This window comes from Chrysochloris asiatica, unplaced genomic scaffold, assembly GCF_000296735.1.
Source record: "Chrysochloris asiatica unplaced genomic scaffold, ChrAsi1.0 scaffold00232, whole genome shotgun sequence".
Classification (NCBI taxonomy): Eukaryota; Metazoa; Chordata; class Mammalia; order Afrosoricida; family Chrysochloridae; genus Chrysochloris; species Chrysochloris asiatica.
The window spans coordinates 2,267,639-2,283,036 of NW_006408750.1; the positions used below are offsets into that span (position 1 = coordinate 2,267,639).

The 15,398-nt window shown below is 41.5% G+C and overlaps 1 protein-coding gene across 2 annotated transcripts in view; it reads right to left on the minus strand.

Annotated features, from left to right (window-relative positions):
- The window catches only part of NR3C1 (nuclear receptor subfamily 3, group C, member 1 (glucocorticoid receptor)), a 162,765-nt gene extending 148,193 nt beyond the window's left edge, over positions 1 to 14,572 (minus strand). The window contains exons 1-2 of one of the 2 annotated variants that reach the window (XM_006873266.1): positions 14,422 to 14,572; positions 9,007 to 10,197 (exon numbers count right to left, since the gene is read on the minus strand). In XM_006873266.1, the coding sequence (XP_006873328.1) occupies positions 9,007 to 10,184 (1,178 nt within the window). In that variant the 5' untranslated portion in view covers positions 10,185 to 10,197; positions 14,422 to 14,572. Of the gene's footprint in view, positions 1 to 9,006; positions 10,198 to 13,654; positions 13,821 to 14,421 lie in introns of those variants that run through there. The other variant, XM_006873265.1, reaches the window with a different exon arrangement.
- Positions 14,573 to 15,398: the final 826 nt, after the last annotated feature.

Below are 15,398 nucleotides of genomic sequence, written 5' to 3' on the forward strand. Positions count from 1 at the left end.
GGTATACTAAATATAATTGAGAATTAGCATATTTAACCTGGCTACCCCACTAACTAGTTCTGTGACCTTTCCCTAGGACATTTCTCATGGGTCTCATTTCTTAATCTCAAAAACTGAGGGGGTGGGATTGGATGAGCTCTCAGAACCCTTTGAGCACTAATCTAAAATGATTATCTAAGAACAAGCTCTGAGAACCCAAGAGCCCCACTTCTTGGGTTCTAACAACTGTAATATTTACACATTATTTTTTATGTACCAGTGGCTCTTAGGATACGTACTGGACTTCAAATCACAAGGCCGACGGTTGGAGCCCATCAGCTGGCCAAGATTTATAGCTATATGGAGTCACTATGACATAGAATCGGTACTTAACAACAACAGTCATCAGCTACATTATTTTAAACCCTTCTCTTAAAAATATCAAATCTATGTTTAGTCTTTGTCTTGTATTGGAAAAATATCAAAGAACTTCGTACACCATTTCCTGCCCCAATTGTTTCTTCACTAAAGTGATACAAAGGAATTTTAGAAACACACACTAGTGTTTTGGAAACGATTCCATTTTTTAGGAAGAAATTATTTTTGATTCAAAAATATCTATTACCCAAGATCATAGATTGGTGCAGGTCAGACTTAGAACCTTGGTCTCCTGATTTTTAGCATAGTGGTTTTCTACTGTTTCTATTATTGAATAACTAAATTGAATGGAAGGGACAAGAGGGTAAGAAAAAATGCACTAAAAATTGCAATCTAAACCTTCTTAAAATGAAGGAAGCTTTTATTCACAACAATTAAAAAGCAAAACATTTAAAACAAAAAACACATCCATAACAAAGCAGCTGTTGCCACATGCCATCGAGTGGGCTCTGACTCACAGGGACTCTGTATAGGGTTTCTTAGGCTGTAAATCTTTATGGGAGCAGAAAGCCTCTTCTTCTGTAACAAGACAATAAAGCTTTAATGCTCAACATGTGACGAGCATAACTCATCTGTCCAAACTAGCATGAAATAATAAATCACATACTACATTGGATGTAATTTCATAACTGCTTTCAAAATTTGGCTACCAAATATACTTTCATAATAGCCATAGTTGATTATTATTGTGGACAATTATGAAATCAACTAGAATAAAGGCTAATTTTTATTATACAAAGAAATGTTAACATTTATTAAAACTATATGGAGTCCTTGTGTGGTACTGTGGGATAATGCACTGAACTGCAAGGTCAGCAGTTCAAATTTTCCAGATGTTCCTCTGGTCACTACAAGTCGAAACCGACTTAATGGCACATAACAACAACGTATGTCCTTTATACTGCAAACAGTTACTAAGTTGGACCTTCAAATTATGAGTCATAAAACAAAAATTTAAGATAATATGCTAAACACCTACAACAAATCGTTATCATTAATTTTTTCTCCTCCTATATGCAGTTTTCAGAGCCCTACGCGGCTCCTTGGAAACACTATACAAGGTTGGTATGAGCCAGAACTGACTCTACGGCACTTAACAACAGTAACAACAACAACATGAATTTAAAGATTCTAAAATAAGATTCACAAAACTTGCGGCATCACAGACAATATTAATCATGTTGAAACTTGCTGAAAGAGAAAACATTTTAAAGCACTCAAAATTAACACAGGTTAATCTGAAAAAGTAGGTTTAAACATGCAGCTCTACAGGGATGCATCTTTGATAGTTACACTAGCCCAGAGATAAAATTAGAGCCCTGGTGTGGTACTGTGGGAGAAGCACTGGACTGCTAACTGTACTAACAAGGTCAGCTAGTTCAAACCCACCAGCCACTCTTAGAAGCCCTACATAGGGTCACCATAATTTGGAACTGACTCAAAGACACACAACAACAGAGATAAAATTAGGGAATGGCACATTTCCATTCATAATAATTGGTTTTAAGGGCTATAATGAAATACAAAAGCAAACCCACTGTTACTGTTCTGGTGGTGGCTGTGTGCCATGCAGTTGGTTCTGACTCATAGCGACCCTGCACAGGGTGCCCGAGGCTGTAAATCAATACGGGAGCAGAACGCTGTATCTTTCTCCCGCAGACCAGCTGGTAGTTTCAAACTGCTGACCTTGCAGTTCACAGCCCGCTTTGTAACCACTATGCTTGTTGCTAGGTGTTGTTAAGTCTGCACCGACTCATAGCGACCCTATGCACAACAAAATGACACAGCCTGGTCCTGTGTCAACCTCACAATCATTGCTATGCTTAATTCCATTGCTACTGCCACTGTGCCAATCTACCTTGTTGTGGGCCTTCCTCTTTTTCAATGACACTCCAACTTACCAAGCATAGTGAATGTCCTTCTCGAGGGACTGGTCCCTCCTGATAATATGTCCGAACTATACTTGGGTCAATTATGATGCACAGTGACCCTAATAAGGCAAAGTAGAACTGCCCCAAGGGTGGTAAATTTTTAAGGAAGCAAATGCTACAACTTTCTATCACACTGTCTAGCACTTTCAAAATCCCATAATTTATTCTACACATACACTATTAAATAAGAATTTCATCAATATTCCAGCAGAAAAAGAGCACATGGAAATATATTAGTAAAGAAAGGACTGTAGTCTGCAATCAGATGATAATCTATGTAAAATTTCACAAGCAAAGATAAAATGGTTATAATCAACATTAAGACTCATCATCACTTCAGTTATATTCAAGTCATTAGATTTTCATTTGTTAAAAAGGAGCTTAAATAAAAAATGGAACAAATATGAACATGACCTTGGCTGAAATAATACAAAAAAAAATTACGTGCTCATTCTGCCCTTTATTAGTAATAAAATATAACAAAAACCCCAACAAAATTCTATAAGCAAATGTGGGTTCCCTTGCCACACAGATTTCTAGTTCAAATATAAAGACACTGAACTGTAATCCTGCTAGGTACACTACATAAACAAAGTCCCAATGTCTTTAAAGTCCTTAGTACTCCAAATTCATGTCAATTGATCCAGATTGCTTTTTTAGAAATTATTCTACATTTACCTTCTACCATCCCGCATCCCTCTATTGGTCATCCTTTACTCTTCCCTAACTGCAACACTAATTCTCAAACTCTGCATATAAGGTATTGGGAAATAAAGAATCAAATACTTTATGTTGTTGTTGTGAAGTAACCATAATTACGGGTATTTCAACCTCACACATTTAATTCATCTCTGGTAGCATGTTGTTGTTGTTATTAAGTGCCGTTGAGTCGGTTCCGGACCCATAGCGACCCTGTACAGGGTTTCCGAGGTTGCAAATCTTTACGGGAGCAGAAAGCCTCATCTTTCTCCCGAGGAGCGGCTGGTAGTTTCGAACTGCTGACCTTGAGGTTCGCAGCATAGTGGTTACGAATCGGGCTGTGAACCTCAAGGTCAGCGGTTTGAAACTACCAGTCGCTCCGCGGGAGAAAGATGAGGCTTTCTGCTCCCGTAAAGATTTACAGCCTCCGAAACCCTGTACAGGGTCGCTATGGGTCGGAACCTACTCCACGGCACATAACAACAACATGGTAGTGTAGTGGTTATGAACTGGGCTGCTAACCACACGGTCGGCAATTCGAAACTATCAGCGGTTCCGTGGAAGAAAGATGAGGCTTTCTGCTCCCATAAAGATTTATAGCCCCGGAAACCCTGTGCCGGGTCACTATGAGTCAGAGTGGGAATGGACTCCAAGGCACATAACAACAATGGGGAACTACGGAAAAACTGTATTTTTTAAGAAGATGTAGTTACTTTAACATGTAAAGTCTGGTGGGGGGGGCGGGGAACCACACACACACACACACACACTGTTAAAATTCATACCCTAACCCAACTGTCATGGACTGAATTGTACCCCCCCCCCCCAAATAGGTGTTGGGTTAAACCATAATTCTCAGCATTAAACCATAGTCCTCCATTTCATAATGTGAAATAATTCACCCATACTTTGTAAATCCTAATTTCAGCCTATGGTTAATGAGGCAGGATTTAGAGGATTAGGTTATGTTTGTTATGTTGATGAGGCAGGAGTCAATCTATAGGATTAGGTGGTATTTTGAGTCAATCTCTTTTGAGATACAAAAGAGACAAAAAAAACAAGCACAGATAGATGGACCAACTGCTACCAAGAAAGAAGAGCCTGGGAACTTCCTAGACCCAGGGGAAGAGGATGCCAAAACACATGGAGTTCTCTAAGGAACACAGGGCCCACAGATGTTGAATGGAGACAAGGACTTTCCTTCCCCTACAGCTGGCATCCTGAATTTGAACTTCTAGCCACGCAGACTGAGGGAATAAATCTGTTCATTAAACCATTCATTTGTGGCATTTCTGCTATAGCAGCACTAAAGTCATCAACCTAGTAAAGACATACATATAATTCAAAGGAAAATAATTGACTTAATTAATCTTTCTTATTTTAGAGTAGAAGTTCTCTGTAGAAATATTTTTATTTACTTGAAAAATATAAAGCCCAAGTAGAACAAGCCAGAGAAATTGAGAGCAGTTGCTTCTGGGACTACAAAAATAAGGAGAGTATAGGCTTCTAAACCCTTCTGTAAAGGTCAATACGTTTTTTTGTTGTTGTTGTTGTTTTCCAGCTATAGTTTACTTCAACAAAATATTTCTTGAAAACTCTTTTATACAACAGTATTCACCAATATATATTTTCCATGACTCAGACATATGGAAACAAATGCTCATGGATGTGGGAAATATCTGTAAATACTACATTACACAATTCATTCATTACCTTTGGTGAAATTATTACCAGGTGTCCTCAGAAAAGCAAACGCTAGTCAGAGTAAACCTTATTTTGTTGTTTTAACGTACCCACATAGATATGGTACATAAGAAGAACTCACTGCCAATTAAAATTAGACATAGTCATAAAGTAACAAAAAAATTTGTAAGTTTTTAAAACTATGCCCCAGATCTATTCTAAACCTATGTAAATTAAGATTTCTTAGCAAAACTAGGCTATTTGAATCACCTGTAGGACCGAGTAAGGTTAAGACTTGCATAACCAACCAATTAATGCAGATGCTCTGACTTTCACATTAGGAACTCCTACTAAAATAAACCCCTGTGATCCCATCTCTCCCTTTCACTAAAATCTCACTAGACCCTTAAAAGACTATCTACCCACATAGCAATGTCACTATTAATGCAATTTGTATGTAACCTACATGTATGCAAGGCATATCTCAGAATAAGTCATAAAATGTATAAACATTCAATAAAATATTCATTGTGGTTTGATTAACTTAAGTATCAGTAACACTAATTGTTGTTGTTGTTAAGTGCCTTCAAGTCAGTTCCGACTCATAGTGACCCCAGTATAAGGGTTTCCAAGGAGCAGCTGGTGAGCTTGAACTACCGACCTTGCAGTCCATGGGTAAAACCCAAATATTATGAATGCAAATTATGTTACCAATTATAAAATATGACGCAATAGCCAAAGAAATATCCCAAGAAGTAATTTCAATAAAATCTGACCACATGCCAGTCACACATTTCTCTATCAATCATTTCATACTAAATTGAGACACCTGAACACACAATGTGTTTTGTCTTATGGTTTGTTCCCTTTTACTAATAATATATACTTAAGCAAGCATATGATTTTTTTTTTTTTAAGGTGCCCTGCATAATCATTAAGAAATAAATATCTGGGAAAAATCTCCTCTAATATTAAAAAATTGCTTTTTATAAAGAAAATTTTAGAAACAGGTTTAAAGGACATTGAAACAACCAACGCTAAAATCTTTGCAAAGAGAGCAAAACAGAAAGTATACTTTAAAAAGGTACAAATCATAAAACAACCTCTTTATAAACGCCCCCTCAGAAAGCATTCACTATAATGTCAATAAAACAAAACAAAAATTGAAAGTGGAACAGAATTTGCTTCATTCGTACTGTGTTTGTATAAATCTTTAACTTCATTATTTTTATAAAATTAGACACACCATTAAGAGAGAAAAAAAAATCTTCATAAACTCTACTTGCCTCATTAAATACCAATCATCAGAGGCCTAAACTCTACTTAAGGTTGAGTTTACAAGTTTATCTTGCATTCTTCTTTCTCTCCATTAATCCTACCCCTAGAAGGAGGTCAACTTTTTAACACTAAAGATTCAACATAATCGTTTTAATGTAATAAAAGCTCTTACTCTACCTGAAACCATTTACTTCTCTCACTGTCTCTTTTCTGCACTTTCATCATTAATAAACTGAAGTATACAACAATGCTGAAAATCAAATTTTGTAAAAATGTGCTTTTCAATGTGACAAATTTATGCTCAACACTGAATTTCAATATTCAAAATCATATTAAGTCAGAATGGCTACCTCATTTAATTAAAGGGCAGATTGGAGTAGTGTTAAAATTCCTTTAGTTTTACTAAGTGTTAGCCTTAAAAAAATTCTTTAATATGATCAATCATTATCTTCATAATTTTACAATCAAATATAACTGCATGTTGTGATACAGTACTACATCTGCAAGAATCCTGTTATTCCAGAAGCATAGGGTTTTTTTCTGTTTTGTTTCTTTACTTATTAGAACAAGCAAAGGTAGATGGCATATTTAATGTCATACATACTGTAATTTTTACTTTTTTAATTTAAAAAGAATGCAGGTAAAGTTGTTAGTGGTATTTAATATTTTTATCTCTGAAGTCAGTCGGTATTCAGTGCAGTTGTGGTCGCACCATGTTGATCACTGAGGGGTTAATGGTCATAGCTAATGTTTGGCTTAGAACCATTTAACACAGGTAGCAAAGCAACCAATCTGAGTTGAGTTACATTGATTGCACTGTTGTTTGGAAACAACAGCCTCATTCAATGTTGGATAGAAAGAAACATTGTTTCAATTATTTGGAAGAAGCTTTGTTCTGGGTAATCATAATTCCCAGTGCTAAACTAATGAATATTATAAATTGATATATAGGTATAACATTTTTGAACATTACCAAATTATCCTGTATAAGGTATGCCTTTTGCATTAGGACAAAGACTAGATTATCATTTCAAATCACACACTGATACAATAATAAGCATTCCATTCATAGCTGTGCCTGCTTTGCCTACTTATATGGTTGTTATTAGGCTCAAATTAAAAATATGTGAAGATACTTTATATGCCATAAAGTACTATAAAAGTTAAAAGTATTAAAGTTACTTTTTAATAATTTGGGGTTCATTTCAAGGAAGACTTATGCTCCATATCCCAGATGTTGTAAAATTTAATTAAATTTCACAATTAATGGAGAATATGTCTTGTTCCCTGTCTTTTTACAGTTAAGAAAAATCACTTTGGTGATTATCAGGACAAAATGCATCACAATCTCTCAGTGTTTCCTAAAATATATTTTTCTTTGTACATTATATGTTTCAGAAATCAATTTAGTAGTTTCCTACAGATAGCTTAGTCAAATCAACTGTACTTATTTTTTAAGACGATCAAACACATTCAATCATGAATTTCACTGTCACAAAGTTTAACACTGAAAACGGTAACATACAGCAGGTCTTTCAACATTTAAAACACAACTGCTTATATAATTAAAAAATCTCACATTTCCATATTAAATACATTTTAAGCCTTCAATTCAGAAAGACAACAATAAATAATCCAAGTAATGTTCTAAATAAAAAGTAATTATTATATAAATAGATGGTTATATTATATAAATATGTGGTTTATATTACAAAGACACGGTTACTAAAGTTTTTTGTTTGTTTGCGAAGAGTCAATCAAGTCTTTTGGAACATAGCTTGAATCTAAGTCAAATATTTTTCCCAACAAGAACAGTTTACCACTTAAGGAAGATCACAGCCATTTCAGTGTTAGGATATTTTGGAGTTCTAAATAAAATCGGGCACAAGGAATATCGCCAACATTAAGAAAAAACTGAATTGGTTGTATACAAATTGATCACGATTCTACTATGCTTTCTTTAAATAAAACTACTAATAAATATCATCTCTCTTCAGTCCACATTTTTATCTTTTCCTTTATACTTAAAATGGATATACAATCCAACAATCATCTGATTTGGAGAGAAGGAATAGAGAATTTAACCTTTATCAACACATACCTCTAAGTTATAGAGACTATTTTTGCTGATTACTCCATTTTAGTGAACCTTTTTGAAACCATACAGAAAATGTCAGTATACATACAAATGAGGAAAAGAAAGAAAAACAAATCAAATGATAGCTGAGAATTGAAGCTTAACAAATCTGGCCATCAGTTATCTATTTGAGTTTCTCCTTTGATGAACATTTAAAGTAGAATTTTGTTTTGCACACACTGTTATCAATTCCTTTCTTAAAGAGAATGATCAGCAGACACAATTAGTCTAATTTAGGTTGGGAATCCTGTGAACAAGCCCTGCGTCTTCACTATGCTCTGATACACTGTAGACTGCATTGCTTTAGCAATCTCAAAACGCAAATTCTTCAATAGAAGATTCAGTTTGAAGAATGGGATGCATTGTTGGAACTTTAATCTTCTCAAACAAATACATCACAAACGTACAAAAACAACAGTACAGCTTTGGGCTATGTAAAGAAGTAAGGCTATTTTTTAAATTGTATTTTAATAGCATATTCTAAAACAGCCAAATGAACATACACGAAGCTGTTCTAACTGCCAGACCTGAAACCTCCTTGAATTCATACAATACCTGCAGACATATAAAAACTAATCTAAAGACTTTAAAATTTTCAACCACTGGCCAATGGGCCAATGAATGCCAGTATTTCAGAAAGAAAAAAACAAAAATAACAAAACCCACAAACCTGAAACGGTTATGTGCAAATAAATCACTTAGGCTGTCTATCATATCTACTTTTAAAACTCCACTTGATCTTATCCACATGGAAAAGCAAGTGAATCTTTGAAGAACAGATAAAACAAATGATTATTTAAAGCCTGAGTCAATCTGTTTTAGCTTTTACATTCCTGAGAAACATAAAAGTATTAATCTTACCTTGAATAGCCATTAGAAAAAAGTGATCGACCAGAGAAGTTCAAAGTTCCCAAAGATGTCAGGTTGTCATCTCCAGATCCTTGGCACCTATTCCAATTTTCTGAACCAACAGGAATTGGCGGAATGACATTAAAAATAGGCTTCTGATCCTGCTGTTGAGAAAGGGATGCTGTATTCATGTCATAGTGGTACATCTGTCCCCCGGAAGTACTCACACCATGAACTGAAATGGCAGACATCTTATTACCAATAATATTTGCTCCAGAAAAGGTTGACTGACAGTAAACTGGGCCCAGTTTCTCCTGCTTAATTACCCCAGGAGTGCAGAGTTCAATGAAATCTTCTTTTTCTGTTTTCACTTGGGGCACTGGCACGCTGTTGGAGCTGGGTGAGATAAGATCTCCATTATCCTTAATTTTAAGTTTAGTGTCCGGTAAAATGAGAGGCTTGCAGTCCTCATTCACATTTCCTTCTAAAAGGAATGGATCATCCTCTGCTGCCAAAGGAGAAAGCAAATAGTTATCATCTATTAGGAGGTCTGATCTCCAAGGGCTTTCACTTGTTTCTTTACCTGGAGACCCAGAAGAAAACCCCAAATCCTGCAAAATGTCAAAAGTGCTTTGGTCTGTGGTATACAACTTCACATTGCCACTCTTGGTGCCAGTCTGGCCCTTCAAATTTTGCTGTTCTGAAGACACATCAGAGCGAGTTTTTGGAAATTCCTTTTCTTTAGGGGCAGCAGAAGCAGCAGAGGATGCGGAACTCTTGGGGTTTTCTGGAACACTGGTCGACTTATTAAGGTTTGCGATGCTTTCTTCCAAAAGCTGAAAGTCTGTTTCCCCAGAGGAAAGGCTGATTTGGCCCTGCTGTGGGAATCCCAAGTCATTTCCCATCACTTTTGTTTCTGTCTCTCCCATATACAATCCCATTGAGAGTGAAACTGCTTTGGACAGATCTGGCTGCTGCGCATTGCCTTTTGGAAAATCAACCAAAACTCTTTGCTGCTTGGAGTCTGACTGTGAAGCAGCAGCCAGTGAGGGTGAAGATACAGGAACCTTCGCAGTAGCTCCTCCCCTTAAGGTTTTATAGAAGTCCATCACATTTCCTCTCCCCCGACCAAGCACACTGCTGGGAGTTTCTTCTCTACTTTGGGTTTTTAATGATTCTTTGGAGTCCATCAGTGAATATCAGCTATAAAAAAAATAGGGGGGGGCCATAAATAATAAGCATAAAGCCATATTAATGATTTGAACCAATTAATAAGAGACAGCCCATTAAATCCTTCTTTCAGTTAACTCAGAATTGAATTCCTTGTTAGCAGAATAGTTTCCTATCTTCCAAAATAAAAAGTCATCTCCTTTGCTCTCATTCAATATATTACAGTTTAAAAAGCACAATGCAGTCCATTTGCACAGCTGTGGACAAAATTGTACGGACCAAGCTCTAAGCTCAACTGGAGACTCCTGGGTACCTAACAACAATAAGCTCCCCTATTCACCTGGCCATTCACAGAATGTTAATCATAGATAATAAACTCAGTACAATTGATTATTCTAGAAGCTCAAGTTGATGTCAATGTATTTAATTTCAAAATGAAAAGTGTGAACATTAAAATTCCTACCCCTTTTCCCTCAAGGTTGTTTGATTTCTGAGAACCAATACAAATTGATAAAAACTGTGCTAGCATTCTCTATCCATAATTACTCCCAAATTCCTCTCCTACCAGTTAGCACCACATGCAAACCTTTTAGTATAATCTACTGGTGAACCATGTACATTCTATTTGCAAAATAAACAACAATGCTGATCTGCTCATCTTCCAATTGCCTGAAAAAGCCCTCATTTTTAATCCATATTTTTGACTGGATGTGGCTGCCTGTCTCCAAATTTTGGACATATGAAATGAAATGTGTTGTAAATAGGACAACCAAAACTTAAGTTTCAGTATGGCATGGTAGAGTGTGTGGTAGCTTCTCATTACAATTTTAGCTTATTTAAATATTAATGTATCTAAATACAGCTGTCTCAATCCTTATAGCTCACAATAAATCTATATTAGACTACATTTTAACTGCTTAAAACTCTCAAAATGAAATGCAATCTTAGCTCTAAATTAAGATCTTTAGCTTTCCAAATAACAAAGTATTGAAAAATAGATATAACAAAAAGCTGTTAAATCACTTTTATATTCAAACCAAGGTAAGGCAGCACCCAATAAAAATGCTCAGAATAACTTTCTCCACATTCTAAACTTTCACCTATCACAATTTTGACCCTACCTCAAGAGGTTTAAGTTACCTACATACGGCTAGTAATTTTAAAGAGGTGGACACATACTTGGTGAAGCACATTTGGGCATTATAGAAAAATCCCATCCAGTAAGGAAATTTCTCCTTCACAGAGATGTTAAAAAGCATAAACTTCATTGACCCTACAGGAAAGGGTGTTAGTGCGATGAGGGTGGAGAGTAGAGTGGCAGGGTTATGCTAGGAAAGGATAAACTCCTCACCTCCTAGCCCCTCAGCCCTTTTTATCTGATAAGGATCTCTAAACACTAATGAATTTCAACGCCGCTTTTTTGACAGCTGCCTTCAATTCTGAAACCAAAACAATACTTGACACTAAAACGAAAGGATCCCTCCAGCGACATTATCCCTAGTTTAAACTGCAAATAGCCCCGTCACATTCATCGGCCATCAAGAACCATGCCAAAGGGATCTTAAACGGTATTAAAAGGCAGCAGTTACCAAGTCTGCAACTCCAAACCTCAAAACCGCACCACAAAACTACCCCGGGTAAGGGGAGGGTCTTGGTCCAACAGGGGCCACTAGAAATGCCAGGCACTACACGATGTCAAGCGCCTAAGAACCACCCGATTCGGGAGAGAGTTAAAGTGCGAGGTAACAGGAGCAATGTGTCCGGACCTGTTGAGCTGTCTCTCCGACACGCCCACTAGTACCAGATAACGCCAGCCCCGGCCCCCGGCTCCGAGCTGCGGACTGTCAGCCCCCTGCGTGTTTACACTCACTCGCGCACACACGCCAGGCAGAAGGGAGACGCGTCGGAGCCGCTGGGGCGCACTAGGGTGGAGTGGGAAGATTCGGGCCAACAAAATTCAGATCCGGCTTAGTGTTCACCCTAAAAATGGGTGTCTGGGCGGCCCCCTAGTAGGGAAAAGAAAAGCGGGGAGGGAAAGAAGGCCAAGTTTCCGTGCCAAGGAATTAGAGGTTTGGAAACCGGGGCAGCTCGACGAGGCGCCTCCGCAAGCAGGCAGAGCCCAGGGACGGCGGCAGAGGGAGAGGAAGAGGCCGGCGCTGTCACCCGCGCTCTGCCCTTTCGTCATCGTCACCCGGCCCGAGCCAGCCCCCACCCTCACTCCCAGAGGATAATAAAAGTTTGCGGGCTCACGCGGCGGCCCCCCAAGTCGGTCTCCTAGCCTCGGCCGCCCCTCGAGGCAGCAAGAGCCCGCACGGGCCCCAGCCCCCACCTCATCTCTTACCTCCAAGAGGCTCCGCTTCGCTCGCCACCGTCCGCAGCGCCCACCGCAGTCGGTATCAACAACTTAGCGTGTGAAAGCCAGAGGAGGAGGAGGGAAATATATTTTTTTTCCGAAAAAAAGGAAGTAAACAGCTGCCCCCTTCTCCATGGGGGGAGTGGTGTCAGAGTGAACCCCTAAGTAAGAACGTCTCCCTTTCCCTGGCTGACAAGGCAGCCCTCTGCCCCTCTCCAGTCAACGCAGGTCCGGGCTGTCGGGCGCATGTCCCCGTCCCCGCGTCCGTCCACTTCGGCCGCTCCGGCTGTGGCGTCTCCTTCCACCTACTAAAATCTGTCCCCGACGGGCGGGCGCTGACTCGGGCTCCAGTCACAGACTCGAGCTCGCAAAATGGAGGAGGAGGAGGAGGAGGGGAAGGAGCGCGGACTCGCGAAAGGGCCGCCCGGCCACAGAGAACGAGCGGGACCGAGCCGGGGGCGGGAGGAGGCGGCGCCACGGCGCGCACACACTCGCACACACGCGCTCCCACTCCACCCCCGGCCTCTCCCCGCCCGAGGGGCCGCGCGGTAGCGGGGAACGGTGCAACCTGTTGGCGACGCTCGGCAACTGCAGGGACAGCCCAAGCCCCCGCCCTTACGCCCTCCGGCGCGGGCCCAGTCACCCGGCCCCCGACGGCGCCGGCTCGCCCGCGCCCCCCGGTGTTTCCCCGCCACAGTGACCCAGCGCTCCTCGCCCACCCCCACAGGAAAAATAAAATGAGACCGTGGTGAGGGCCGACCCGGGCTCTCTAGGGCGGCCTTAGGAGGGGAGCCGAGTTTCTCTAGTTTCTCTTCTCGCAGCCTCTTTCCCGCCCCCGCCCCACTCCCGACCCACTCCGGAGCGCCTCTCCTTCGGCGGCCACTGCCAGCAACGCCCCGGAGAGTGACAGCAGGCAGGTTAGGGAAGCCTAGGCATGCCCTCAGCAGAACCGCGAGGGTGGTCTGCGGCGCCGCCCCCGGACCGTGTTGCAAGTAGTGTGTCATTTCGCACGGGGCTAAGGGGCTACACTGAACATTGCCGCAGAGTCTCAAGCGCGCTCGGGCGGAGCGGCCCGACACGCCCTCTGGGGAGCAGTGAAGGAGGGGAGGGCAGAGGAGGGGGTCAGCGCATACGTACTCTGGGCCCGAGGGAGTCGCGTGCCGGCAGGTTTCCCACCCCCGCATCGTCTGGGCGGCCCAGTCTGCAGCCGCCGCCGCGCTCTTGCACCCGGGAGAGAAGTTGCACAGCCTAACTCACCCTCCCCCGCGCCCCGGCCGTCCCCCACCCTCTTCCCCGAGTCTGCGAGGCGGCGGCGGCAGAAGGAGGCGCCGCCTGCCAAGTTCAACCCCCACCCCACCCTCCCTCTCTTGCGCGCTCACACTTAAAGGAAGTTGCACGCCAAATGCAAAACCTCTGGCGAGCTGGCTTTACACTTAAAAAAAAAATTTTTTTCCCCTTTTTTTAAAGGAAAGCAGGGGGTGGTAAGCCTAAGAGCAAGTTGCAAGCAAAATACTAAGTTGCTTGCGAAGCACACCCCCACCCCAGCTCCGTGACCTCTTCTCCCACCCCATACAGGGCCGGTGTCCAAGTTCCCTGTGGAGGCTCCTCCCCCGAATCCTGACATTCGCTGCACTCTGCTCAACGTGTTGCCCACCCCTTCTTGTTCATAGGACCCCTAACCCTCCAAATAAAACAAAACACACGCAGCTTTAAAATGTCAGCATTAAACTCCCTCCAGCTGTTCCCGTTACGCGTCTCCTGCTCAGAGCGAGGGAAACACGTGGCCCGTCCCCGAGGAGAGGGGCGTGGGGTGAGGGGTGTCCACGCGGGAGGTCTCCGCCCCAGTCCCAGCCCCCTCCTCGCTGCGTCCTGAGGGCTTTTGATGTGCCCGACCGAGCTCTTACCTTGTGTAGAACATAGTATCATTGTTGTGACTCCGGGGAAGGTTGTTCTGTGTTGCTTTAGCATTTGGGGAGGTAACTTTTCAACCCCCACAGGTGACAGCACTTGCCGGCTACTGACCGAGACGCACGCTGCCGCAGCTTCACCTAGTCCCAACAAAACCCTCGTCTGTAACCGCTGTCTCCTCTCAGGTCGCCCTCTGACTCTGGGGGCTGCCAAGCCTCTGCTCTGACATCTTGAAGAGGATTGGAGAAGCGCGCGCCGGAAGCCGTCTGCCGCCATCTTGGTAAAGGAGCGTGACGCTCTCCAGAACTCTTGTTCACCATCTTGGCAAAGGCTCTAGATCGCGGCCTGCCTAAGTCGTCCTCACTAGCTCTGAAAGTTCAACGCTGGCCTATGTCTTACTTGATGTGAAAGTTACAGACTTTTAGAAAGCCGCCTGTCGGGAGACAATCTGTGACAGTCTCTTCCAGATGATACTGGTACTGCCATTTTGGTAAAGTAAGCGATGCTTGCCGCCTCTAAAGAGTACCAAAGCTTCTGAGAACTAGAACCCTCAACTAGTAGAAGTTGCATGAACTCTGTTAACAGAACTCCTTTGGGCATCCAGAAGCGATGACTCCCATTCTCACTTCTTTTCTTTCATCACTCACAAGTCAATTAAATAGAGGCTCTTGCCTTGGTTGCTCATCTTGAACGCTTAAGTATCTGCTGGTTGTTGGTGGTTGTGTGCCACCAAGTAAGTTCTGACTCATAGCCACCCTGATAGGGTTCTCGAGGCTGTAAATCTTTAGGGAAGCAGAAAGCATCTTTCTCAGAGGAGTGACTGGTAGATTAGAAATCTACTGGATGGTATTTTGTCCACTAACAAGTTTTTCAACTTCAAAGTTTCAAGTACTACAATCATATATTTCTTGGATTCAGTCCTAAACTACCAACAGTTTCACGGGGTGGGGGGGGAAATCAAGAAACAACCCTA